This window comes from Anolis sagrei, chromosome 4 (assembly GCF_037176765.1).
Source record: "Anolis sagrei isolate rAnoSag1 chromosome 4, rAnoSag1.mat, whole genome shotgun sequence".
Lineage (NCBI taxonomy): Eukaryota > Metazoa > Chordata > Lepidosauria > Squamata > Dactyloidae > Anolis > Anolis sagrei.
In genome coordinates, this window is record NC_090024.1 from 212,157,211 (window position 1) to 212,183,536 (window position 26,326).

General features: G+C 39.3%; 1 protein-coding gene across 6 annotated transcripts in view; it reads left to right on the forward strand.

Annotated features, from left to right (window-relative positions):
• SGK2 (serum/glucocorticoid regulated kinase 2) overlaps positions 1–26,326 on the forward strand; it is a 53,808-nt gene that overhangs the window by 12,987 nt on the left and 14,495 nt on the right. Inside the window, exons 3-6 of one of the 6 annotated variants that reach the window (XM_067468158.1) lie at positions 2,454–2,544; positions 22,596–22,665; positions 24,886–24,943; positions 25,306–25,355. In XM_067468158.1, the coding sequence (XP_067324259.1) occupies positions 24,908–24,943; positions 25,306–25,355 (86 nt within the window). In that variant the 5' untranslated portion in view covers positions 2,454–2,544; positions 22,596–22,665; positions 24,886–24,907. Of the gene's footprint in view, positions 1–2,453; positions 2,545–9,076; positions 9,208–22,290; positions 22,385–22,595; positions 22,666–22,767; positions 22,882–24,885; positions 24,944–25,305; positions 25,356–26,326 lie in introns of those variants that run through there. The other 5 variants (XM_060772276.2, XM_060772277.2, XM_060772273.2 and 2 more) reach the window with 5 other exon arrangements.

A 26,326-nucleotide genomic window follows, 5' to 3' on the forward strand; every position in this document is an offset into this window, starting at 1 on the left:
TGAACATTCTAGAAAATGCTCAAGAAAATGTTTATAAAAACCACACAATTTTGAAACCTAATAGACAGGGCATGTAACTGGTACTGGGAGAAACATGATAAAATCATAACTGAGTCAGGTGAGGGGTGTCCCTCAACTGGAGTAGAGCATAGACTCAAACTACATTTATAGGACCTCAGTACATTTAAGGCAACAGTTCCCATCTTCTTCTAAAGGGATATGGCTCGTAGAAGGCTGTGAAGCATATATCCAACCTGACATCATATCTATGTTTAGGACGTTATCCCAAAGGTGGGAAGAAAGTGGAGGAAAGTGTTTGGAAGAGTGGGGACTCATCTTACCTCAGAAAGGTCCATCTTCGAGGATGGCCTGCCATCCCACGTCCTCTGTCTTCTTCCCACTTCCCCCTGCTTCCCTTGCTTTCTTCAATCAGGAGCTGGGTAACACCAGACTCCTGAAAATAGAGTTTTATCAGAGAGTTCTTTCTCCCACCCTGGATACTCCACAGATATATAAACTCAATTTTCCTAGTTTCCACAAATCTCACAACCTCTAAAGATGCTTGCCACAGATGCAGGTGAAACGTCAGAAGAGAATGCTTCTAGAACATGGCCATACAGTCTGAAAAACCTTGAGAACATGTAAGTGTTTAAGGCACTGAATAACATATGTAAGCCACCTTGCGTCCCCTTTGAGGTAGAGAAAGGCAGTAGAGCATTGACTCAAACCACATTTATAGGACCTCAGTACTTTTAAGGCAACAGTTCCCATCTTCTTCTAAAGGGATATGGCTTTATTTATTTATTTGAGTAAATAAATAAATAAATAAATACTGGGCATTTGAGCAATGAATAGTGTAAGACAGACATGAGCAAAATTTGGCCTTCCTGGTGTTTGGTCTTCAACTCCAAAACACCTGGAGGGCCAAGTTTGCCCATACCTGATGTAAGAGGAAGAGTCATGTGGTGGTTCCCTTGTGCTATGTAAGGTAACTATTTAAAGCATATAACAGTAAACAAAATGTGTAATTTGTGTTTGTAATATGTGTTATTCAGTTTGTATTTGATGTAGTTATTATTAAATAAAAAAGATTAGCTAAAGAGAGAGTGTGTGTATACGTGGAGCTGGACATTTGACTGTATTTCCTATATTTTTAAATGGCAATGCTAGCAATAATTTGTTTGTGATGAGTAACTCTCCATATTATCTTTTACAATGGCAGAAACACTAATGAATGATTACCTATGAGGAGATCAGAGCAAGGAGTAAAGTAACCAGTTCATTTTAAAGAAATATTCTAGGCTCTGAGTCAACTCATATTTCAAACTGGTAAGACAAAAATTACCACTTGATAAGAAAAGTAGTTGAGCAATCATCTGATATTCGCCTTGACAATATAGATAAATTCATACTCCTTATGCCACGTGAATCTTCCCTTGCCAGTTTGATCCCTAAGGATGTAGGAGGAGACGTTCATTTCAGAATCACATAAATCCAGAATTTCCAACAAAGCTCAAGATGGACTCATCTCTGCCCAAACCAGGTAATATGGAGTCTGTTTTCCAGGATAAGTGCCATACTCATAAGGTTCCAAGTCCAAAGGATGATGTTGTCCCTACACCTCCAGACAGAATTGCTCTGGTTTAAGAGAAGAAATATTGAGGCAAAATGCTGTACATTTAGAAACAGAACCTATGTACATGTAGTACTCAGTTTCCATTCTGGTAATAGATGTGACAGGACCAATCCTAAATGGATCCATGTGGAGCTTTGTAAAATGCCTTGTAAAATGTATTGCTGTGGAGCTGTGCTATTTCCATATCATGATATTAAAATATATCATACATATTTGGGGAAATTTGACTAGAACTCAAAAACTAGAAAATAGCAGAACATTGGAAGTTACTTTAAAAAATGAAACACTTTCCATTACTCATGACTACAATTTGAAACTTCGTCACTGTGAGTTGCAGTTCATAAAATGTAACTTATTGTGTTTTTTGCCATGTTGCCAAGTACTTTTCATTGTTTCTTTCCAATAATAAAAAAAACCCTTAGGAATGACATTGTAAATATCTTCAAACAACCTTACAATGGAAAATTAAAAAGTAGAAAATATTACTTGTTATATCAGTTGGATTATTTGTTACTTTTGAAATGTGGTTTTCCTACACTGTCAATAATTTGCCCTAGGTAGCTATATGAATTATAACGTGTTACTTCCAAGCTCTGGAAACGATTAAATGGGTATATATTTGCTCAGTTCACCTCCTGGCTATAATGGAGTAAACTTGGTACTGAGTACCTTTCTCATCTCTTTTTAACAAATGTCCAGAAACTTTCCATTCTGAGCTAAAGTTTCATAAGAAATGCCTTTGAAATCTTCTTATCATTACACCAGCTTGCATACTTGGCAGCTACTCAGTGAGTTCTTTCTGCCCTCTTGTTGCAAGGGAGGAGGTTCCAAACTTCTTCTCATTAGAGGCTGAAGCAGGCAGAAGCAGAAAGAGAGAAGATTTTAAAACCCAAGAGAACATGGCTGAGGTAGGATAATTTTGCAAGGACTTTAACCTTTATCTATTGTGGATAGATTTGGTATTATTTCAATCGGCTGATGCTGCTTATTTGCTTATTCAGCCAAATTGTCTTTACCTGACAGATGCTATAGAAGGTATATGTGTATTTATTTCTTCGTTCCCTTGCTCTGTGGTGCATTAGACTATAGCTCTGATGGTGTATGTGTGAGAATCATATCAGTGACCATAAGAATATTCAGATCTCCAGAATCTGTTCCATTTCATGGGAAATTCTGTTATACAAATATGAGGATTTTGTCAAAAGACTGTGAGAGCATCTATACTGCAGAATTAATGCAATTTGACATAATATTAACTATCATAACTCAATGCTATAGAATCCTGGGATTTGTAGTTTGGTGAGGCACCAACATTAAAAACTGCATTAATTCTACAATGTAGATATACTCTTTGATGTGTGGTAGTGAAACAATTTCAGGGTTTCCTGCTTGCAGCTGCCAGAACTCTGTAAAAACATACTTAAGTTCTGGATAACTATGAATGATTATTTGGAGAGGCAAGACAACACTGGATGTTGCAAAAGGGTTCTTTAATTTTTATGTTTTATCCAATATTTCAGAGGAAGGAATTGGCAAAACCATCTCTGAGTATTACTTGCCTAAGAAAACCCCATGAAGTTCATAGGGTCGCCATAAGTCAACAGGCAATGTGAGGGCATGATACACACACATCCTTTGTTAGTTTAGATGAACTGAGCTGAGCTATGAACATGGGAGAGGAAAACAAGTTGAATCTGAATAAAATCTCTTCATTTAAGTGTGAGAAGGATCAGTTTTAAATAGGATTGCTGTTTTTCTGGTGGTACTTGCAGGCTTGTTACTGCCTTACAATGCAAAAATTCAGGGAGTATGGTATCTGGGATGGAAAATGTTTCATGTAGCATTCCTGCTGGTATCTCAGTTCATTTGGCCTAAAGCAAACCAAAGAAAGTATGTCAGATATTGGTTTGAAACAGCATATTTATGCACTGCAACCAATTAAGATGTCATAGTTATCATAATTTTAAAAGAATTCAATAACTGTTTATTTCTTTTTCTCTTTATCATATTTACAAATTCAAGATCTTTCATCTTCATCAGAGCTTGTTCATTAAGAGATCAAGGGCCTATCTGGTTTGCATTTTTTCTGAACTACAGTAAGGAACCAAATGCTTCTGGCAAGCACACAACAAGCAGAATGTGAAGGCAATAGCTCCAGTGTTGTCCTTCAATAAGTGCTACTCACAAGCCTTATCCTCTAGGAATCTTTCTCTTTAAATATTTATATCCTTCCACATATCCAAGGATCTTGGGGTATCTTCCAAGAATCAATTGAGTCCTCTTTGAAAGCCATTGAAGCTGGTAGCTCTCACTACATCTTTTGGGGCCAACTCTGATCTATGGACACAGTTGTCCACAAGTTTTTTTCATTTTGTCCTGCCTGGATCTAATAATACAGCTTAAATGGGTGACCTTGGATGCCATGAAGATGTAGCAGATGTTGGGAATTTAGCAGTATGAAGAAAAGACAGACTGATGGTGTTCTCAAGGCATGCCCTATGGTTCAGTAGAAAATATTGTCTCATACCCCGCAACAGTTCACAAATGAAAACTAGGACCTATGTGTCCAAGCAACATCAAAGTGTGGTCAAAATGGCAAGAGTTATTAATGATGAACACACAACTTAGAGGTTGTAACAATTTGTTTTCGCCAGAGACTACTAGGAAAGGCAAAATTCTGCCCCCTCCAGCTTGCACCAAAATAGGTATGACGAGGATTAAGAGGGAAAGTAGGAGGAGAAGAGAGATACTGGGACATTTTAACAGTAGCTGAAAACGTGGGGCAAAAGAGGATCAACTGACACTGTCTCCATATAATTGAGACATTTGGAGTGTACTGTCTTTTCAGCAGGGTTGAAATAAAAGTCAAGTGCCAGTTTTGTAATTTTTCAGTCCTGTGGAATTAGACATTGTTTGTCTCAAGAAAATGTCTTTTGAGAGTGACCTATCTGAAATCCTGAAACAAGGAACAGTCATCTCGTCATGCAGTTGCAGTTATGAAATGTTTGTTGTTGTTCATTCGTTCAGTTGTTTCCGACTCTGTGACCTCATGGACCAGCCTACGCCAGAGCTCCCTGTCAGCCTTCACCACCCCCAGCTCCTTCAAGGTCAATCCAGTCACTTCAAGGATGCCATCCATCCATCCATCTTGCCCTTGGTCTGCCCCTCTTCCTTTTTCCTTCCATTTCCCCCAACATAATTGTCTTCTCTAAGCTTTCCTGTCTCCTCATGATGTGACCAAAGTACTTCAACTTTGTCTCTAATATCCTTCCCTCAAATGAGAAGTCGGGCTTTATTTCCTGAAGTATGGACTGGTTGGATCTTCTTGCTGTCCAAGGCATTTCAGAACTTTCCTCCAACACCACAGTTCAAAAGCATCTATCTTCCTTCGCTCAGCCTTCCCTATGGTCCAGGTGAAGATGGGGAATACTATTGCTTTTACTATGTGGATCTTTGTTGCTTGTGTGATGTCTCTACTCTTCACAATCTTATCAAGATTGGTCATTGCTCTCCTTCCAAGAAGTCAGTGTCTCCTGATTTCCTGGCTGCAGTCTGCGTCTGCAGTAATCTTTGCACCTAGAAATACAAAATCTGGCACTGCCTCCATGTTTTCTCCCTCTGTTTCCCAGTTGTCAATCATTCTTGTTGCCATAATCTTGGTTTTTTTTAATGTTTAGCTGCAACCTAGCTTTTGCGCTATCTTCTTTCACCTTTAGAAGGCTCCTCAGCTCCTCCTCACTTTCGGCCATCAAAGTGATGTCATCTGCATATTTAAGATGGTTAATATTTCTTCCAGCAATTTTTACCCCAGTCTTGTATTTGTCAAGATGTGTTCTGCATACAAGTTGAATAAGTTGCATGTTGTGTTCTGCATACAAGTTGAATAGGTTGGGTGAGAGTATACAACCCTGCCGTACGCCTTTCCCAATGTTGAACCCGTATGTTGTTCCATGGTCAGTTCTTACTGTTGCTACTTGGTCCTTATACAATGTATAAAATTTTGAAATTTAGCAATCCTATATATTAACTAATCTTAAACAAAGTTTTGATGTATTTTTTTACACCGGATATTTGGTGATTCTCAAGTTTCAGTTAGCAGTTTCAGTGAGGAGGTGAAAGTTGAACTGAGGATTGACCTTCTAAACTTATCTCTTTTTTATGGCAGAATAAATAGCCTTAATCTCATGGTTAAAATAAATATTTGAGCAACTTCTGTTAACATTGGTCTTGTACTCCAAAAAACAAAAACAAAACCCTACCCTAATCAAGCAGTTACTACATATCACACTACAGGGTATCTTGGTAGAGGATGAGGAAACTACAGTTATTGATGAAATATTTTTCTGGAGTTGATATACCAAGACTCTTAAAAAGAGTTGTTTTCACATCTGAAATTTCTCTCTCTCTTTGATTAGATACTATAGTCTTTCCTGTGGCGAGTTGTCAATTTATCTCACATGAATTAACTGCCATTAATGCTGAATAAAGAAGTAGTCAATTCTTCGCAATATTGGTAATATGTGTCTTCTAATTATTATAGTGCAAAATTTTCCTCTTTGTAACTCTTGAGTTCTCCTTTTGTAATAGGAGTTCCGTTTTTACTTAGATCTAGAAATTATACTCAAGCACAATAACAATTTTATGTGCCTTCAAGCGGCCTGTTGATTTATAGCAACCCCATTAATTTTATAAGGTTTTCCCAGCCAAGATTTTCTCAGAAATGTTTTTGCTAGTTCCTTCCTCTGAAATATCACCTACAGAACCTGGAATTCATTGGTTGTCTCTTATCTGAGTACTAATCAGATCTGACACTTCTTAGCTTAGAAGATCAGATGGAATCTGGTGCCTTTAGGGTACAATGACAACTATTTTGTGATAAAATGAAATGCTGCAAATGGAAAAGCCAATCGTAGGTATTATGTTACAGCTAACAGTGTGCTGCTGTTACTGGCACAAAGACACAGCTTTTCAACACTGGGAGCCAACTGGCCTATCCCTGCAACTGGATAGCAGCAGTTTTACCTTTTCCAGGACAAATCTGGAAAAGTTACATTGTGACTACAATGTCCAGAAAAACCAATGTGGGATGTGGACATGTGACTGGGGTTACTGTAGTTGTCCAAAAAAGCTGCTTTCCCAGTCTCTGTTTCAAGTCACTAAAGAAAGCCCTCCACAAGCACATGTGCCTGTTTGCATTTAGAATACAATCAAGAGTTGATCTTGAAGACTGACATAATAATAATAATAATAATAATAATAATAATAATAATAATAATAATCTTTATTTATACCCTGCCACAACTTCCCAATGGGGACTCGGAGCGGCTTACATGAGGCCAAGCCCAAACAACAAATTACAATAAAATAAAACTGAAAACGCAAACAATAAACAACAACAACATAATTACATAAAACATGTGAAAACATAGCAATATAAAATTACAGTAGACACAATCACAATGACAATGGGCAGGCTACATGTAATGGTTAAAGAGAGACTAATTAAAAACTAATTAAAACTGAGACGAGATAAGAAAGAGACAGATTATTTGCGGAGGAGGACTCATTATAGTGAAGGTTGTGGAATCAAGCTTTCCCACAAAAGGGGTGGGGGGACAGGACATATACTCCAATGACAAGACATTGAGGCTAAGCAATATTGTGAGAGTGTAAACCTATTCATCAAAAGCGCAGCGGAAGAGCCAGATTGTAAGGTAGTGAGTTCCAGAGTCGGGCGGGCCACAGAGGAAAAAGCTCTCTCCCTTGTACTTACCAGGCAAGCTTGTAAAATTGGCAGGGGCGAAAGAAGGGCCTCCCCAGAAGAACGGAGGGCCCGCGTTGGTTCATGTAGGGAGATACGGTCATGAAGGTAGGCGGCTCCCAAACCGTTTAGGGATTTATAGGTGATAACCTGCACCTTGAATTGGGACCAGAAAATAAATGGCAGCCAGTGGAGCTCCTTAAACAAGGAGGGTTGACCGCTCCCTGTAAGTTGCCCCAGTTATTAATCTGGCTGCCAAACGTTGGACAAGTTGTAGTTTCCAGGCCATCTTCAAGGGTAGCCCCATGTAGAGTGCATTACAGTAGACCATTCTAGAGGTAACTAAGGCATGGAGTTATTGGGGATGTTTTATAGGAACAGACATATTATTTCTGATGTTATACTTCTTTCTAGTATTGTTTGTGTGGGTGGTATTGTAATTGTTATTATATTGGATTTTGTTAACTAATTCAAGGGAATTCTGGGATTTGGAGTCGCATGAGACACATACAATTTTTTTGCCAGAAAGTTCTAGTACTGCAGTTCAAGGAAGTGAATTAAAGAATTCAGTTTATCTTATGAAAATACAAACTCAAGAATTCCATTGGATGTAGCCATGGCAATTTAGAATTAATCACATGAATTAATCACATTCCGTTCATCAGAATTTGTGTTGAAATGACAGCTCTGTTACCTTGCATGCCACTTTGTTGTGGCAATGCTTCCCCTATCACACAGATCCATGCTGGCTCCATTGGAGCCAGCACAACACAGACAGGCTCCCATGTTTGAAAATAAGCTTCCTAAGATGCTTCCATTCCAGTTGTGGGTGGGGCCTCTGCCGGAAGTCCAGCAATGTCATGCCCATTTGTTGCTGGACTGGCGAAGAAATGTCCTAAAATGCTTTAAAAAAGCCTCATGTGATGAAGTGGTTAGAGTGGTACCTATTGAGCATCCCTTATCTGGAATCCCAAAATCTGAAATAATATATGTAAGTGGCTGAGATAGTCTCACCTTTGCTTTCTGAATGGATCAATGTCCACAAAGTTTGTTTCATGCTCAAAAATATTGTATGAAATTTCCTTCCAGCTATATGTATAAGGTCTATAGTTTGGAAACATAAATGAATTTGTGATCAGATTTTGTTCCCAACTCCAGGATACCTCTTCAGGTATGAATGTGCAACAAAAATATTCCAAAATTCTCAAAAATCCGAAATTTAAAACACTTCTGGTCCAAGCATTTTGAATAAGAGATATTCAACTTATATCAAACTGTTCTAATTCTACTGTGTGAATTAGGATGTTGTTTAAAGGGTAGGGTGGCATGAAATTGCACATGTGGCCACGGGTTCTCTTGAAGGCGACCTTGGTGTGAAAATCTGCTTCCTGTCCTCTTTCTGAAACCTGGAGTATCAAAGTGGCAAAATTATTTCTTCCTATACTAAATACCATAGGATAATCTTTTCATATTTTAAATGCCTTTTCAATAACATGATCTTTTGACATACTTTTTAACTTTGGTCTTGAAATATATTCATGCACATGCTTGCAATATGCCTTTGTGTTTGGCGTTAACAGCCTAGTGTGGCTTTCTCCCCCTGGAATTGCAGTGGAAAATATCTCACTGCTTGTCATCTTGAAGTCAAAGTTAGCGCTTCTTGGGTAGGCTGCAGATGAGATGTGTGTTTGAAGTTTACAATGTAGGTTAGATGATGCAGTGAGGCGGATAATATCAGACAAGGGAGGGGTGGATACAAAGGGAAGCTTTTTAAAATGAAGCACTGATGCAGACTTTTTTCCCTTGCAAGGTAGGAACTCTATTCTTCTAAGACTCTGGATTTTTATTTTATAAAATGATTCATTATAAGGTTAACTTGAATGGGTTATTGCTGTGTGGGAAATGCTCGCTGTTGAAATGCGATTTGTGCTGATGTAAATAGTACATATATTATTCTGGGTCTAGAAGAGCTTTCTTGCCTTTTTTTTCACCTGATGAAATGGGCAGGAAAAATGACAACTGAACGTCACATTAAATAAAGTTTCATATCCTAACTTCAGATATGCATTATAACTGCTTAGAAAGAAAATCAATAGTTAAAACTTCTTGGTTTAAATCTGATTGTTTATTTGTTGTTGTTTTTTTAAAAAAGAATATCTTTAATACTATCAGCTTTTAGCTATATTTTATTATAATGTTGTAAGCAACCTTTGTTCTACACAGTGAAAAAGTTAGATGGGTAGGTAAATAAACAGACAGATCGATCATTTGAGATCATGGAGGAGAAAGGCTTAACAAAATCATTGTTACAGATAGTAACAGAAGAATAGGTACATTCCATGCTAGGAAAGAATATGAGAAAGGATATAAAGAAAATAGCCAATATTACAAAATCTTTATGTAAGAAAGTATTGTGTGGCTGCATTCAAATATTATGTACAGTTCTGTTTGGTGTATGTAGCTCAGAAAATGATTAAACTCGTCTCAAAAGGATGAAGAGACTTGAATGCATTCTCCAGAAAAAAGCTAAATAAACTTGTCTCACGCAGGTACACATCTTTAGGACAAATGCTACTGTCTTCTCTGTCTGTGGCTGAAGATGGTGGCAATTGTAGTCCAACACATCTGTAGGGTATTAAGTGGTGGGAAATTTTGATTTAAAGTTTCTTTATAGCTTCTCAGAACACTTGAGTTTCATTGGGGTGGTGAACTATTCCTAAGGGATGATATGTTTAAAAATATTATACAATATATATTATGCAGGAAGCATGTAATGAGAATCTTTATCCAGCTTTCATTGTATTAGAACTCAGGTTCAACTTGCAACATTGATTTGACTGTTCTGAATCTGCTGCCAAATAAAATTTATTTTTGCATAAAATAGGTCATACTGCCAGAATCATTTGATTAGCAGAGACAATGAGAGCACCAGCCACCTTCTTTGGATGGCCATCATCCTTCTGAATTTTACTGTAGTTCCCAAGGTAGCTGGAGTGGAAGTCTATATTCTTAGTCAGGTTATTCCTTGTTATTCTAAACTGTTTGTAGGTCAGCTTGAATTTGAAGACCTACAAAAAACTGTGTTCCTAACTTAAATAAAAACTGTTAGAAATGATTGCATTGAGTGGTTTGTTTATTATTATTATTATTATTATTATTATTAATTATTTTGCTGATATAATTCAGACCAGCTCCTGCCTTTGGGTTTTTTGTTGTTTGCTTTGATTCTCTTTGTAGTGCTTTGTAGAGTGTTATGAACAGAATCTATATTTCAGACCTATTTTTACATTATTTTAAAATTCTACAGGGATGTTCTTCAGGTTGTATTTTGGCACAATGGTGGGTTTAGTCACTTTTTTAAAAAAAATTGTTCCAATTTTTAATATTTGGATTTTATGGTATGTGCCACAATCTGCTCCTAATCTTACTTTTGTAAGATCTTCTGATTCCAATTATTAATTATCTGATTTCTGTATTGGTCCATGTATACAGTCGCTTCTTTGGTTGGTTGAATAGTGTGTTTGTGATGAACAAATGGTTGGCCTCACAAAATTCAATCAATCACTCCCCTGTTTCATTTTTTGATCAAAGGCCAAATTTTCTTGCAATCTTTGATTATACTAATTTCCTATTTTTTGCTTTCCCATTGCCTGAGGTTAACAAGAAGTCCTGATTCACTGTGTGATCAATTTCCTCCTAGATCCCAGCACAGAATCCTCCAATTTATTTTTCTTTTCCCTCTGTAGATGTATCATAAACCTAGATTATGGTTATATCAGTGGGTTTCATCTGAAGTCTTACAGATACTATTTTGTCAGACTTGACAGTAGACCTGAGGTGTCCATTTGGGTTTGATTCCTGGAACCTTTCAAGGATATTCAAGTACCATTATATATAATGGTTTAATATTAATTTATATTTCATTAATTCAGCATGGTAGGGAGAGGAGGGGGCAGAATCTTCCCTTCACTGTAGATTTGAGCAAGAGCAACCTGCTGTGGCCTCTCCTAGCTTTTTTGTTCTTCCTGATTAATACCTTCCCCATCTTTAATACATTGGTGTTATCTGTTCACATGTATCTGGTTTTCATCTGCAAAATGTTGGAAGGTATTAAAGGGGTGGGATGGACACTCCTGCATCCATCCAGCTCATTAAACTTTAAAAAACAGAGGCTGTAAAGACCATGAATTCTATTTTTAATATACCTTTAAAATAATACATCTAAACCAAGGATGGGAAACGTTTTGTGGCCTAAGAGCCATACTCCAATTTGGAAAGGAAGTGTATGTTTGTAGCAAGAATACCAAAGACATAGTGGGCAAGACCAAAACTAAATCACAAATCTGGTATTTGATACCAGACATACAAATCACAGGTCAGTTGTATTTGTGTGCAATCTCAGAAGCAAGTCTCAATACAACAACCTTTGAAATCAGGATATTTCAAGTTAAATCATTGAGAGTAATCACTAAACTTGTGCGTTTTGGCTGAACCTTAGTCCATTTTTGCTGGCCTGATACTGGTAGACCCTCATTTTTGTTTTCGTATACCTCCCCAAACGGTTGTGTAGCCGGATAACCATTTTCGATCTGTAGCCAAAAAATACAGCTAGATCTGGCCCATTGGAGGCACTGGGGAACTTACGAGGCTCTCCTTTCCATTCTTGGGAGCCTTTCTTCTTTTCCTTCAAGGGAGCCCGGATGTCAGTAACAAGTTTAAGAAAGCACCCTATCCAGCCAATTATGGGAGGGACTTCCCACAGGCTCTTCTTTCATATGCTTAATTAAAAGCATTAACGATACCACTCTTTCTGTGATCCTTTCCCTTCTGCCTGTAGAGGAGACTGGGTTTAATGCTTTGTTAAAGCTGTTTCTACTCTAGAAGAGAGACACTGCAGGCTGGCGCACACTTTATCTCCCTGCAGCATCTCACTCAGCTTTCTAAGGCATTTTAAGGAGGCGCAGGAAAGGAAGAGTAATGAGCTGGATCTACCCTCCCTGGGCTTCCTTTAAAAAACCCTCTTTTTTCTCTCTACTGCAGACCACTTTCTGCTTCAGGTTGAATGCTTCCTTAAAGTTGTTTCTACTTTCTACTCCAGAGGGGAGGTAGCTAGGTGGTAGTAGTTTTCAGAGAATGAGGGTTTTCTTTTTATTTGCTGGGATTAATTATTGTTATTATTATTATCTTTTAGAAGTATTTGAAGGAGAGAAAGGGAAGGAGAAAAAAAGCTAAAAAGGTGACTCTCCCAAGGCCCCAAAAGTGCATGCACACCCCACCCACCCTGCATGCCCAACTCCTAGTCCTTCCCACTACATAAAAAGAATCAGTACAATAAAGGAAAATCAAAAAGATTAAACTGTGATGCTGAATATGGGAGGAGGCGCCGAAATCGACTACCACATGGTCCTGTTACAGACAGGAATCTGTGATGGTTGAGCCCTTGCAGTTTCGGGCACCTGAACAAACCAAAACAGCCAGATTGGTTGAAGGAAATGGCTAGATATGGATCCGCACTCAAGCCTAGTAATTACATCAAAAGAAGTGCAAAGGTTAGCTTGAGACCCCTTGGGGTTGCTTTTAGGCCATAGCTTCCACATTCCTCGTGTAAACTAACATTTGGATTGTACTCTAAGGTTTTCTTGTCTTTATCCAGGCAAAGGAATAGTAGTTCTAGTAGAGGGAGATGGATGAGATATATTGCAGCTGCAGGAGGAGAGTTTATCTAAAACAGGATGGAATCCAAACAAAGACTGATGTGGTGTAGTCTGGGAAAATGAGGTTTTACTGTGTTCCACAGAGACCTGTAACTCATTTGAAATTAATCACCATCAAATTGCAGCTGGAGCAAAGCACAGAGCTCATGCTGCTACAGGTCAAGTTGTCCTTATTTTCCCACTTTTTCATTCTGCTGACAATCTAAACACTCTATCAGAGCTTAAACCAGACTTCCTTTCAGAGAAAGTGGCTTGCTGTTTACTGCACGTACTTGATGGTAACATTTGTTGACTTGGACCAAGCCACATTTCAGCCTTCAATAGATGAGCTTTTTGATGAGCTGGGCCTAGCATTTCCTTCTGTGCTGGGAACTGATCATAAGCATATTGTGCCATATAATTGTAACATTATATTCTACTGTACCTGCCATGATTGTATCCTGTGGAATTATAGGATTTACAGTTTAGCAAGTTTAGCAGTTTAGAAGTCTCACCCAGGAATTTCCCACATTTCACCAAAATATAAGCCCTAGGATTCTCTAGGATGTTGCCATGGGAATTATAGTAGAATTATAGTACTATCATTGTGGGTGTGAAGGTTTTCAAGGAATACATAACTTTTTGCTATGTTGGTCCTCTTAGGAGCTTTTTAGAACTCTCATCCATAGTATGTTTCTGACTGTGTGCCTGGAATTGAATTTCGAAGGAGTTCAGAATGTGATCCTGGAGGACTTTCAGAGGTTGTCCAGGAGGATGTTATGGACATTATTCTTCAATACATTTTTAAAGTAGCCATTTTGTATCAAAATGGACACCCAAGTCCTTGTTTTGGACATCTAATGGAGACAAAGAGACACTTAATTTACCAATGAACCAGGATTCATATTGGAAATTACACTGAATAATACTATGATATAATGTATATAAATGTATAGGCCTGGGTAACAACGCAAAAATTTGTTTCTAAAATCGATTTGTATTTGGGGTTTTTTTTTTGTTTCGATATTTAAAATTATTACAAAATTTTCCCTTAAAAAAGTTCGGTATTTACGAAATTTCGTTAATATTTACAAAACATTTTGTAAAGATGGCACCCTTTTTTTCAATATTTTTTCAATATTTTTTCAATATTTTTTCAATATTTTTTAAATTTAATTATTAATTTAGTAGAATAGGGAGGAGAAATTATTATTAAGGAGGGAAGGCAGGCACTCACTCTGGCGGGCCCTCAAGCGCTGCCGCCGAGTCGGGCCCGGCTCCTCCGAAGCAATGCGAAATTGGGAGAAGGGCTCCCCAAAGGCCATCTAGCCCAGCCCTCCGCTAAGGAATTGGGAGAACGAAGCACAGCCCTCCGCTAAGGAATTGGGAGAACGAAACACACCCACCGCAAAGGTGAGGAAGGAGGGACGGGCCGCCTTCCCGCTGAGGGTCGCTCGCCCTCTCGCTCGCTTGCTCAGCCGGCGCCTTCCCAGCCCTCTCCTCCTCAGGAGAATGAAGCACACCCACCGCAAAGGTGAGGAAGGAGGGACGGGCCGCCTTCCCGCTGAGGGTTGCTCACCCTCTCGGTCGCTTGCTCAGCCGGCGCCTTCCCAGCCCTCTCCTCCTCAGGAGAACGAAGCACACCCACCGCAAAGGTGAGGAAGGAGGGACGGGCTGCCTTCCCGCTGAGGGTCGCTCGCCCTCTCGCTCGCTTGCTCAGCCGGCGCCTTCCCAGCCCTCTCCTCCTCAGGAGAACGAAGCACACCCACCGCAAAGGTGAGGAAGGAGGGACGGGCTGCCTTCCCGCTGAGGGTCGCTCGCCCTCTCGCTCGCTTGCTCAGCCGGCGCCTTCCCAGCCCTCTCCTCCTCAGGAGAACGAAGCACACCCACCGCAAAGGTGAGGAAGGAGGGACGGGCCGCCTTCCCGCTGAGGGTTGCTCACCCTCTCGCTCGTTTGCTCAGCCGGCGCCTTCCCTGCCCTCTCCTCCTCAGGAGAACGAAGCACACCCACCGCAAAGGTGAGGAAGGAGGGACGGGCCGCCTTCCCGCTAAGGGTTGCTCACCCTCTCGCTCGTTTGCTCAGCCGGCGCCTTCCCTGCCCTCTCCTCCTCCTCCTCTTTCAGGCTCTGACTGGCTAAGGAGAGGAGAGAGAGGAGAGCTCCCAGCAAGCATCTAGCCAAGCCATCTTACGTATTTCCGAAATGGACGGAAATACAAAAAATTTTGGCGCATGCCGTTTCGATACTTAAAAACACTTCCGGGTTTAAAAATAAGTTTTGTAATCGTTTTGTAATTGCTAAAATTAACGAATATTTAACGAATTACAAAATTAACGAACGAAACCGCCCAGGCCTATAAATGTATATTCAATTTTCCATTTCCTCCTTATTGTTTCTGCTGCTGCTTTTGTCTCAACACAAATATCGGGATTGTATGAAGCAAGGAAGCTCCCATTCATTACTGACTGAATGAGACAATATTTTTGAAAATACATTGTTGCCCTATGATGTCCTCCAACATCTTCGCTTCCATGGTATTATATATATGTATGACACCCCACAAAAGGATGGTTTCGAATATGGATGTGCCAGTAATTTGTTTATTTATTTATTTATTTACTCAAGGCGGTTCACAGTCGGCAGTGATTTGATGCCATAACAAATATCAAAATACAGTTAAAACAATTATAAAAACAATTCAACATCTTTATTAATGACTTAGATGAAGGGCTAGAAGGCATGATCATCAAGTTTGCAGACGACACCAAATTGGGAGGGATAGCCAATAGTCCAGAGGACAGGAGCAGAATTCAAAACGATCTTGACAGATTAGAGAGATGGGCCAAAACTAACAAAATGAAGTTCAACAGTGACAAATGCAAGATACTCCACTTTGGCAGAAAAAACGAAATGCAAAGATACAGAATGGGTGACGCCTGGCTCGAGAGCAGTACGTGTGAAAAAGATCTTGGAGTCCTCGTGGACAACAAGTTAAACATGAGCCAACAATGTGATGTGGCGGCAAAAAAAGCCAATGGGATTTTGGCCTGCATCAAGAGGAGCATAGTGTCTAGATCTAAGGAAGTAATGCTACCCCTCTATTCTGCTTTGGTTAGACCACACCTGGAATATTGTGTCCAATTCTGGGCGCCACAATTCAAGAGAGATATTGACAAGCTGGAATGTGTCCAGAGGAGGGCGACTAAAATGATCAAGGGTCTGGAGAACAAGCCCTATGAGGAGCGGCTTAGGGAACTGGGCATGTTTAGCCTGAAGAAGAGAAGGCTGAGAGGAGATATGATAGCCATGTATAAATATGTGAGAGGAAGCCACAGGGAGGAGGGAGCAAGCTTGTTTTCTGCTTCCTTGGAGACTAGGACGCGGAACAATGGCTTCAAACTACAGGAGAGGAGATTCCATCTGAACATGAGGAAGAACTTCCTGACTGTGAGAGCCGTTCAGCAGTGGAACTCTCTGCCCCGGAGTGTGGTGGAGGCTCCTTCTTTGGAATCTTTTAAACAGAGGCTGGATGGCCATCTGTCAGGGGTGATTTGAATGCAATATTCCTGCTTCTTGGCAGGGGGTTGGACTGGATGGCCCATGAGGTCTCTTCCAACTCTTTGATTCTATGATTCTATAATTCAACTCTACATCATCAGATAATCCATCAGCCTCTGGCTGGTCTACAACAATTTTAGTACTTGTTTAGCTTCAGAAATCTATTTATGAGATAAAGAATGCATTTCCCTTATTAATTCACCCCACTGCATTCATAAACATACACATGTATCTTGTTCCTCTCCCTTGTATCTTTGCTATAGTTCTTCGCTAAAAGGTAAAGCTGGGACTCCTCAGACTTTTCTTCATCTATCTATCTTCATAATAGTTCCCGTTTTTTCTGTATATGTTCCAGATTCTTTCTTAACATTAATGTATTCATTTGCTCATCTTGGCAGGGTAAAATTAAGCATGGCAATGGAAAAGTTTTATCGCTCAGATACACAGAACTCTGGATTTGGCAGAGTAGGAAAGTATCTGTTATTTCATCTGTACAGAGAATAGGGTTAAAAACCAAATATTTACTGTGCTTATTTCCAAAGCTGCATTTCTTTCAGTCTCCAAATTCCAGAACTGCACAGTCTGTGTGTATTCTGCAATACACCACCGAGTCACTTGCTTATTGGCTTGTTTGTTACTGGTCACTTGTTTATTATCCCATTTGAAACTTGCTTTTCTTTCTAATGCATGCTGTTTTTTAAATTGACTGTCAATTTGTCTGTGATGCTATACAAATCCATATACATGATCAGACTCACCAAATTAGGAACTTAATAATCAATTAGTTATTTGTGGTATCTCTGAAGCAAACACTTTAGATTTCTATTTTTAAAATTATTTTATGCTGCACATTTATGAACTGATTTTGACCAAATCCAATATTTACATTTTTGGATTGCTATGAGTTTTTCGGGCTATAAGGCCATGTTAACAGAAAGGAGGAAACTTTGAAAATGAACAAAATCTGTTTACCAGTATTAAACAACACCAGAATCAAGACAGTACATAAAGAACACAACTCAGAAACAGGGGAATTCCAGACAGCAAACAATCAAGTGCCAGTTAACATCTCCCAAACAAAGGATTTGTGAGACAGAAACAGCCAGGCCTTTCAGTTGCAAGGCTACTCAATGCTAAACAAGCTGGATAATTGCAACATTCACACTTGCTTCAAACTGACAAGAGTTCTTTCTCCCACTTTAGACATTCCTCGGATATACATCCCACTTGCCTAATTTCCAACAGACCTCTGAACAAACCTCTGAGGATGTCTGTCATACATGCAAACAAAACATCAAGAGAGAATGCTACTGGAACATGGACATACAGCCCCAAAAAACTCACAGCAACCCAGTGATTCCGGCCATGAAAGCCTTTGACAGTCATTTACATTTTTGTTGTCACCTCAATAAGCACATTGTAACTTCTACTGCTATCCCAGAACATTACTGTTCCATTTTGCATGAACGTGGTGTAATAATAATTCTTACCCACAGCAATGCAGGTTAGATTTCCTACTCATCTCTAATCACATAATCTATGTCTTGTACATGTGTCTGACTCTCATTATTATAGCCCTATGAAATCTAGACACTTGAAAGTTGGAATGGATACTCTAGTAGTATGCCTTAATCACAACATACTTCTTTAGGATAAGAATGAACATCAAAAATGCAATAAGAAACAAACTTACCAAGAATTACTACAAAATTTTGCACTGACTATAACTGAGAGCATGGAGCAGGAGATAGATCGTGAAACATTGCATCCAAAGTAGACCAATAATGTGCAAGATAGTAGACAAAAACTAACTACCTTATCAGACTCAGGGAAGAAGCATATTCTTTCCGCTGCTGCACGGAATCCCACAGAGCTCATAACATGATGCAGGGCTACATCCAGTGGGACTCCGTGAGCCTCCGTGTTGGCAGAGCCCAAAGAAGTCGGATGTACTCCTTATTGAAGAATGGAAGTGGGGCCAGAGAGGAAGTAGGAACAGACGAGGAAACTACATGGAAAGAAAGACCACCTACCCAGATAGGAGGGAACACAGCCTGGTGGTTCTCTCTCCTGCCCCACGCTTTCCTCTGCTGTCCTTGCTTTATCTCTGCCTATCCGATAAGGCCTTTAGTTTATTGGGGGGGGGGGGGGGGAGGCAGAATAGCACCACAGTGGTGACAAGGTTCCCAAAATGATTTCTACATCTCCTGTGATTAATATTTCATAAGAAGATAGTCCATAAGTCACAGTCCATGGCTTCATTTAGCCAGTAGTTCTTGAAGAGTTGGAACTGTTATAGCTTGCGAAACATGGACCTTCTACAAATGTCACTCTTGATTTCTGGGAAGATTCTATCAGTGTTGCCTTAGAAAAATCTGACAAATCTCTTGGGAAGACAGGTGGACAAAGTCAGTGTTCTGGAAGAAGCAAAGACTACCAGCACTGAAACAGTGATTATCTACCATCAACATCGCTGGACTGGCCACATTGCCCAAATGTACAAGCACCGTCTCCCAAAGCAATTACTTTACTCTAAACTTAAGCATAAAAATCAGCTTAAGTTTAGACAGTAAAAGATATTTAAAGATACCTAAAGCAAACCTTAAAAATATGGTATAAACACCAAGAACTGGGAAGCCCAGGCACTCAAGTGCTACAACTGGAGGTTAGCTGTAACAGAGCTATGGACTTTAGAGGCACAAAGAGAGGGTGAAAGGGAAAAACGTGCCAAGAGGAAGCCACATATTTGTCGTGACCACTTTCATTTGGAAATCTATGTTTCCAATGTGAAAGACTATGTGGATCCAGAATAGGGAATCCATCCCACGGGCAGGAGGAAAGTGGGGGAAATTATTATTATTATTATTATTATTATTATTATAACTTTATTTGTACCCCGCTAGCATCTCCCGAAGGACTCGATGCGGCTTACATAGGCCAAGGCCTCAAAACACCATACAACAATACAATACCTAAAGCAAATTAAAAACAGTTAAGCAGTATAACAACAAACATAAACAATACATCAAGACACTATAAAACTGGGTCGGGCCAGAGTAATGGGTACAAGATTAAAAGTGCTGATGTGGCAGGAGGTATGTAGGATTATAAAGTAAGTGCAGTGTGCGGTGTGCAGCAATCTTAGTTCTACTAAAGTGCTTCTAGGACTTGGTATTGGAGATTCCTAATCTGAGAAGGCACGTCGGAACAGCCAAGTCTTCAAGTTCTTTCTGAAGGCTGCCAGTGTAGGGGCCTGTCTGAGATCTTTTGGGAGGGTATTCCAGAGTCGGGGGGCCACACTTAAGTGTCCTTAAGAGCGGGGACCCGACTTACCCAAGCAAAATCTGTCTTTGGTGTTAGCTAATTGTTGGAAATGAAACACAGTATAAACTAGAAGAACCTTGGTTGAAAGCAGCAAGGTCATTTTCTGTTCTTGAGTCAGAGTACAGGAGGTTTCTTCTGTGTTTTTGTCATAGCAAGGCCACCGTCCTGTGCAAGTTTGTTTATGCACTTTCTGCTGCTAAAACATTGCCTATGGCACTTAGCCTGCAGATGTCTGTTACTGTGCTGTCCTCAAAATCTGGGCAAAACACATTCCACTAACTTTATTTATTATATTAAAATATCATCTTCCCTTCAGTGAGTGGAAGGCTGCCTAGGTAATAATAATAATAATAATAATAATAATAATAATACTTTTATTTCTTATCTACCTGTTCTCATGGCTCAAGGCGGGTTACAACATTGCTAAAACACATAATCATTTAAAAATACGATGCAGAATACACATATTAAAACATTTTTCCATAAAATACCTATTAAAATACACAAAACAAAAATTAGATATAGAGTGGAAGTTTAAAAGTTATCATTAAAACTGTCTGGGTAGGCCTTCCAGAAGAGATAGGTCTTTACTTGAGTCAGAAATCTGACAACTGATCTAGCTGTTGGAGCTCTTTTGGCAGGTCGTTCCACAGTCGTGGGATGGCTGATGAAAAGGTCCTTTGGGTAACTGCCAGGCTGGAGCAGATGCCTCCCAAAGGACCAACATATTCAGGACTGATTATATGGGAGAAGGCAACCCTGTAGGTAACCTGGACCCAAACCATGTAGGGCTTTAAAGGTCAATACCAACACCTTATGCTTTGGCCAGAAACAACAATAACAACAACTCCTTTTATTGACACTATAACTCCATGAGGTATGTCAGACTGAGAAAATAACTCACTCAAGATCATCTAGTACAGGGGTGGGCAAAGTGTGGTTTTTTTGATCTTTCATACCACCCCCTTTCTGTCACAGTGGGTTAAACCAGCTCAGTGGTTTAACCCACTGTGCCACTGGGAGCTCCATATATATATCTTCTTATATGAGAGAAGGAGTGCACATACATGAGAGAAGTCACAAGAAAAATACACAAGGCAAAGAGTTGAACAACAAACAGCTTATAAGGACTCAAGGGAATCAGGCTACCCCATCCCTTTATTAAATCACCCCAAAATTTAACATACACCCCCCCCCCCCCGATGCCCTTTCACAGCCCTTCCCAAACACTTCCCTAGAAAAATACTTTTATAAAGGACTGAAATGTATTCAACTAAGAATATATAATAAAATTGCCAAAGGAAAAGAATTGAGGCAAAAAGCGATCCAAAGCAGTCACAGCATCAAGATACACAATGAACAGAGCTAGGCTAAAAGACATACGTGAGTGACTTTTTTCTTCTTATTGGCTCAGGCAGCAGGGCTCATGGAAACCAGTGCATGCATGGCTGCCATTCCACATGTAGCCAAAAAAACCCCAAAAGCAGCTGTTTTTGGCTGCCACATGTGTTGTTGTGGCTGAAAAAAACATGGCGTCGCCACCTATGATGTTACAGGTGATCAGGCACCTGTAAAATGCCGAATCAACCAGAGCCCCTTTTAAAAAATGGTGCACAGCCCTACTAGCCCTTTGCTCTGAGAAGCCTTTCAATCCACTTATTTCTTTTCTTTTCTTTTTTCACATAGATGTACCTCTAATTTTTTTTTACATATGTTTTAACTCTATTTTAACTGTTATATGGTTGTGAACTTTTATGTACTGGTTTTAACTATAAGCCACCCTAATCCATGCTATAGGAAAAATCTGAAAAGAAATCACAAGAGTTGTTTTTCAGGTTCTTCTTCATGATTCACGGCCTATTTAATTGTAGATGGCAAGGAATTTGTAAAACTTAAATTTGTTTCTCAACATTAGTTAGAGTAATTTTCCAGGGAATTCAAATCCTGCTCTCTCAAATTCCTAGTCCAATGCTAAAAACTTTGAAATATATTTTCCATTAAAATCCATTTTAATTTAAACACTTTTTGGTTTGTTTACCATGCTACCTTGTAGGAATTAGAAAAACACAAAACAAAACCAACATCTAGAAAAAATGAATAAAATGCTGTGATGTCTCCTGTTGGCCTAATGGCCTGAACTGGCACTTGAATGAAGTGGTTGGCTCTTTGAGAAAGAAAGATGGTGTGTGTCCTGCTATGTACAATCCATCTTCATAAAATACTTGGAAAGCTCTGAATGAGAGGAACGTGTGCCAAGTATGATGTATCAAAGGGTGGCTCTTCTGCCTTGTGACACAAAGCTGGATAAAGCAGGGGAATAGCCTCAGAAGTAGGGAGACTGAAGGCTGTTGTTTAGAGAGCTTCATTCTTGCAGGGTCCAAGATTCTGCTTTTTCTGTTGAGATTCAAATAAGGTTAGAAACTCCTTCCTGGAGCAACAAGACTCTATCGCTGGCTCTTATAAAAGTTTGGTTACTTTGACGTGCGGGTGGGTGAATGGACGAGAAGGGCAAGGTCACTTCAGAACAAATGTGTCTCTATGTGCATGCTGCTTCTTGTGATCACTCTGCCAACTGAACAGCTTATTTAGTTTGCTAATTTTTCCCCTCCCTCTTCTTCCTGTAGGTCTCATAAAACAAGGGCGAGAGAGGTTAGAGCAGACTATCAAGGCCTCCAGTTCCAAACTTTCCTCCTAGTGAGTATCTGTCTCTTTCTGTTAGTGGGTTGGTGCTGTCCCTTTAAAGCTCGGCCGGGTGATGACCTGCTACAAGGGACAAGCCGTGGGTTGAGCTGGCTGGCACAGAGCATGGTGATGATGCATTAGGAAACATCTCTTGTACAAAGGGGGGTTATGTGGCTCAATATGATTTTGATGCACAAGCTTACTTCTAACAAGCGCTTTAGTGGAAATGTAAGTAAAGTTGTGAAATGGGGTTACTGAAAGTGAAATCCATTGGCGCCCTGGCATTTCTTCTGCGGTGTGATTTGAAACAAGGGGCTTCTATGTAGGAAGCAAAGAGCTAGCTTCTGTTGCTACACAGTCCCCTTAGCTTCTTGCCGAGAAGGGTGGAGAGTATGACAATCTGAATCCTTTTATATTTTGCTTATGACTCACCTGCTTGGTATTTATTTATGATTTATTTATTCAATTTATACCCCACATTTCTCCTGTCAAGGAAAAAGAGCCAGGAAAGTGACAGTCATGTAGTTCCTCTTGCTTGTGATGAAAGTGATGTAGTTTGTTTTACGTACCTTTCTAGCAGCTTCATTTCAGAGAAGGAAGGAAAGCCCAGTACATGTATCTGTCATCTTGTCTAAGGTGGCTGATTTTGCAGCATGATGTTTTGATTGAGGAAATGCTCAGAGTTTGGAAAAATCTCAGAATTGTTCAGCCAGCATGGACAGCCATGCTAGCTGGAGAACTCTATAGTCAAAAAAAAGAAAAATTTCCAAGTTCCAGGAATGCTCCAATTTCCTCTCTCTTGATCTAATTTCTTCTCTCTTGATCTAATTTCTTCTAATCCAAAGGCTGTTTTTAAACTCTGAAAAGCCAGTCAGGAGATCTAATTGCAGATCTTTTACACCATTAATGTTTGGTCAGGTGATCTAGAATAGAATGTTGGTATCAAAATCTGCACTGCAAAAATCTACTGTTTTGCAGAATGTGTTCTAACAGCACAGAAGATAATAGATTATTTTAGTAATTACAATTTCAGTTCTCACAGACGTTTACAAAGATAGATATGTACTATTCCAGCTATATTCCCAAATACAGGAATGAGCAGAAGGTAAATGTGGATCTCTTGTGAGATCTCTTGATGATTAAGAAGTTGATTAACTCATATTTCCGACTCTTCATTCTTTAATATAGTTGAGCCTCCATTATCCAGAAATCAGAAGTATTCCAAAATTCGAATTTGTTCACATAGGCAGCTGAGATATGGACACCTTTGCTTTTTGGTGCTTCAGAGTACATATACTTTGTCTCATGCACAAAGTTATTAAAAATACTGTGTGTAAAATTCAAGCTATGTGTATAAATTATACTATATGAAAAAGAAATACATTCCCATCTGAAAGATATCTCATTATTTACATACACTAGACTCTCACTTATCCAACACAAACAGGCCAGCTGAACATTGGATAAGCGAAAATGGTGGATAATAAGGAGGGATTAAGGTAAAAGCCTATTAAACATCAAATTACATTATGATTTTACAAATTAAGCACTAAAACATCATTTTTTACAACAAATTGACAGAAAAAGCAGTTCAATACATGGTAACGTTATGTAGTAATTGCTATATTTATGAATTTAGCACTAAAACATCGCAATGTATTGAAACAGTTGTGAATCCAGGCGGGAGGCAGACTGTGTTGGATATTACAGAACATTGGATGAGCGAAGGTTGGATAAGCAAGACTCTGCTGTATATGCCTATATAGCCTTTCGTTCAAGCAATAAACAACTTGTAATAGCAGCAAAAAATGACACACACCCCTTCCCACACACTTGCAATTGTATTGCACAAATGAAGAAAGCTTTGGATAATCAGGAATAGAATTTTGTAAGGAGAGACTCTGAGCTCTGTTCACTTCTGGTACTGAAAATAAACTTCTTAAAGCTGAAAGATTAATTCTAATTCTTTTGTACTAGGATGTAGCTAGTGGACCTTTGAGTTTTAGTAAAATAAAAGCAAAATCCCAAGATCCCACAAGCCCAATCTTTGTGCCCACTAATACAGTTTTGGTTCTTGTTTTGATAGAACATATGTCTGTCACTTTATTGGTTCAATCCCTTAAAATCACATACTATCTGTGACTTGACATTTCTTCCTATGGAGCTGAAAATCAAGATTATTCCATCTTTCCACTGCTCTAAATTTGTGTTTGTTTTTTTTTTATTTTGCAGTGCTGAAAGAGTTGTCGCTTTAATGGAACGTTCCAAAAGCCCAGATAGCAACAGCCTGGTAAGGCCCAATGGGGTGTCATTTAAACTGTTCATTTGCATTAAACCGGAAGCTCAAAAATGTGAGATTAATTACGCAGCTTTTTTAGAGGGTGCCAGTAAAGCAGATAGTTCTGTAGCCTGGGAGGTCTCATTCATTTCAGTAGTGTTTCTGTTGATATATGTACTAACACACTTCTCATTCCGTTGCAATGGTGTGATCTCCACAAAACATGAGGAAAATAACATTTTGGATTATAGCTCTCAGATTTGCGTAGCTAATATGGTCAGTTACCCCATATATGTATGTTTATCTGTTGCTCTTCCCTGGTGAAACAGCAAATTCTTGGCTAACCTTGGGCATCTCCTTTTTGTCATGTTCAGCCTTCGTCACCAACAGACAACATCAATCTTGGACCTTCTGCTAATCCTAAGTAAGTCTACAGCATATTATAATTCTGAAGAACAAAATGAAGCTCCATTTTTCCAGTTGCCCTTGCTGTGGCTAGTCATTCTGACTACAGGTTTTTTTCTGTACAGCACATGCATACAAGTATGGCACATCTGAGAGACAATTTCACATACACCAGGATACAGTGTAGTCTGTACAATCCTGAAATGAGCTATTAAACTACAACAATGCAGTGGCAGAGGATTTTTAAATCAAGAAATGTCAACGATCCACAAACAGAACACGTTTGCTTTATACAAAGTAGACTAACTATGCATGGCTTATTTTAACAATTGTGGTTCTAAGAGTGTGATTCTCCTTTAAAACAAAGTAGACACTCTTACATACCTTGTCGTAGAGAAAAATGTAGTTTTTTGAAACTGCTGAACTTTTAGTAAGATAAATATATGCAACATTTTAAAAAAAATCGATTTTAAAAAAAAAACATTTCAAATAAGGGAGACTCAAGCAATATGTCCCGTGGTGGGAAAATATATTGCAGCATAAAAGCAGAGCCTCAGGGGAAGAGTTCCTGATTTTATTCCAGCAATGGGATAATACTGCATTGTATGTTAGCCTATCAGAAAGCATACAACATATCAGAAAAGTATGGTTTGTATTTAGTTTTAGTTTTATCTTACCTATGAGTTGTGCAGAATTAGAACTTACAGCTAATTCTAAACTTTAGAATCAGGTTAAATAATTTTTCAGACAGAACAGAACTTAGAAAAGGAGACAAGCATAGAATAGGGATGCGTATTAACTTAAGGGTTGGGGGGTGACAGCCGACAGGGAGCTCTGGCATGGGCTGGTCCATGAGGTCACGAAGAGTCGGAAACGACTGAACAAATGAGCAACAACAATTAACTTAAGGAAGCCTATGTATTCACCTTAAGGTCCCTTCCAGACAGGCCCTATATCTCAGGAGCTGATCCCAGGTTTTCTGTTTATCCC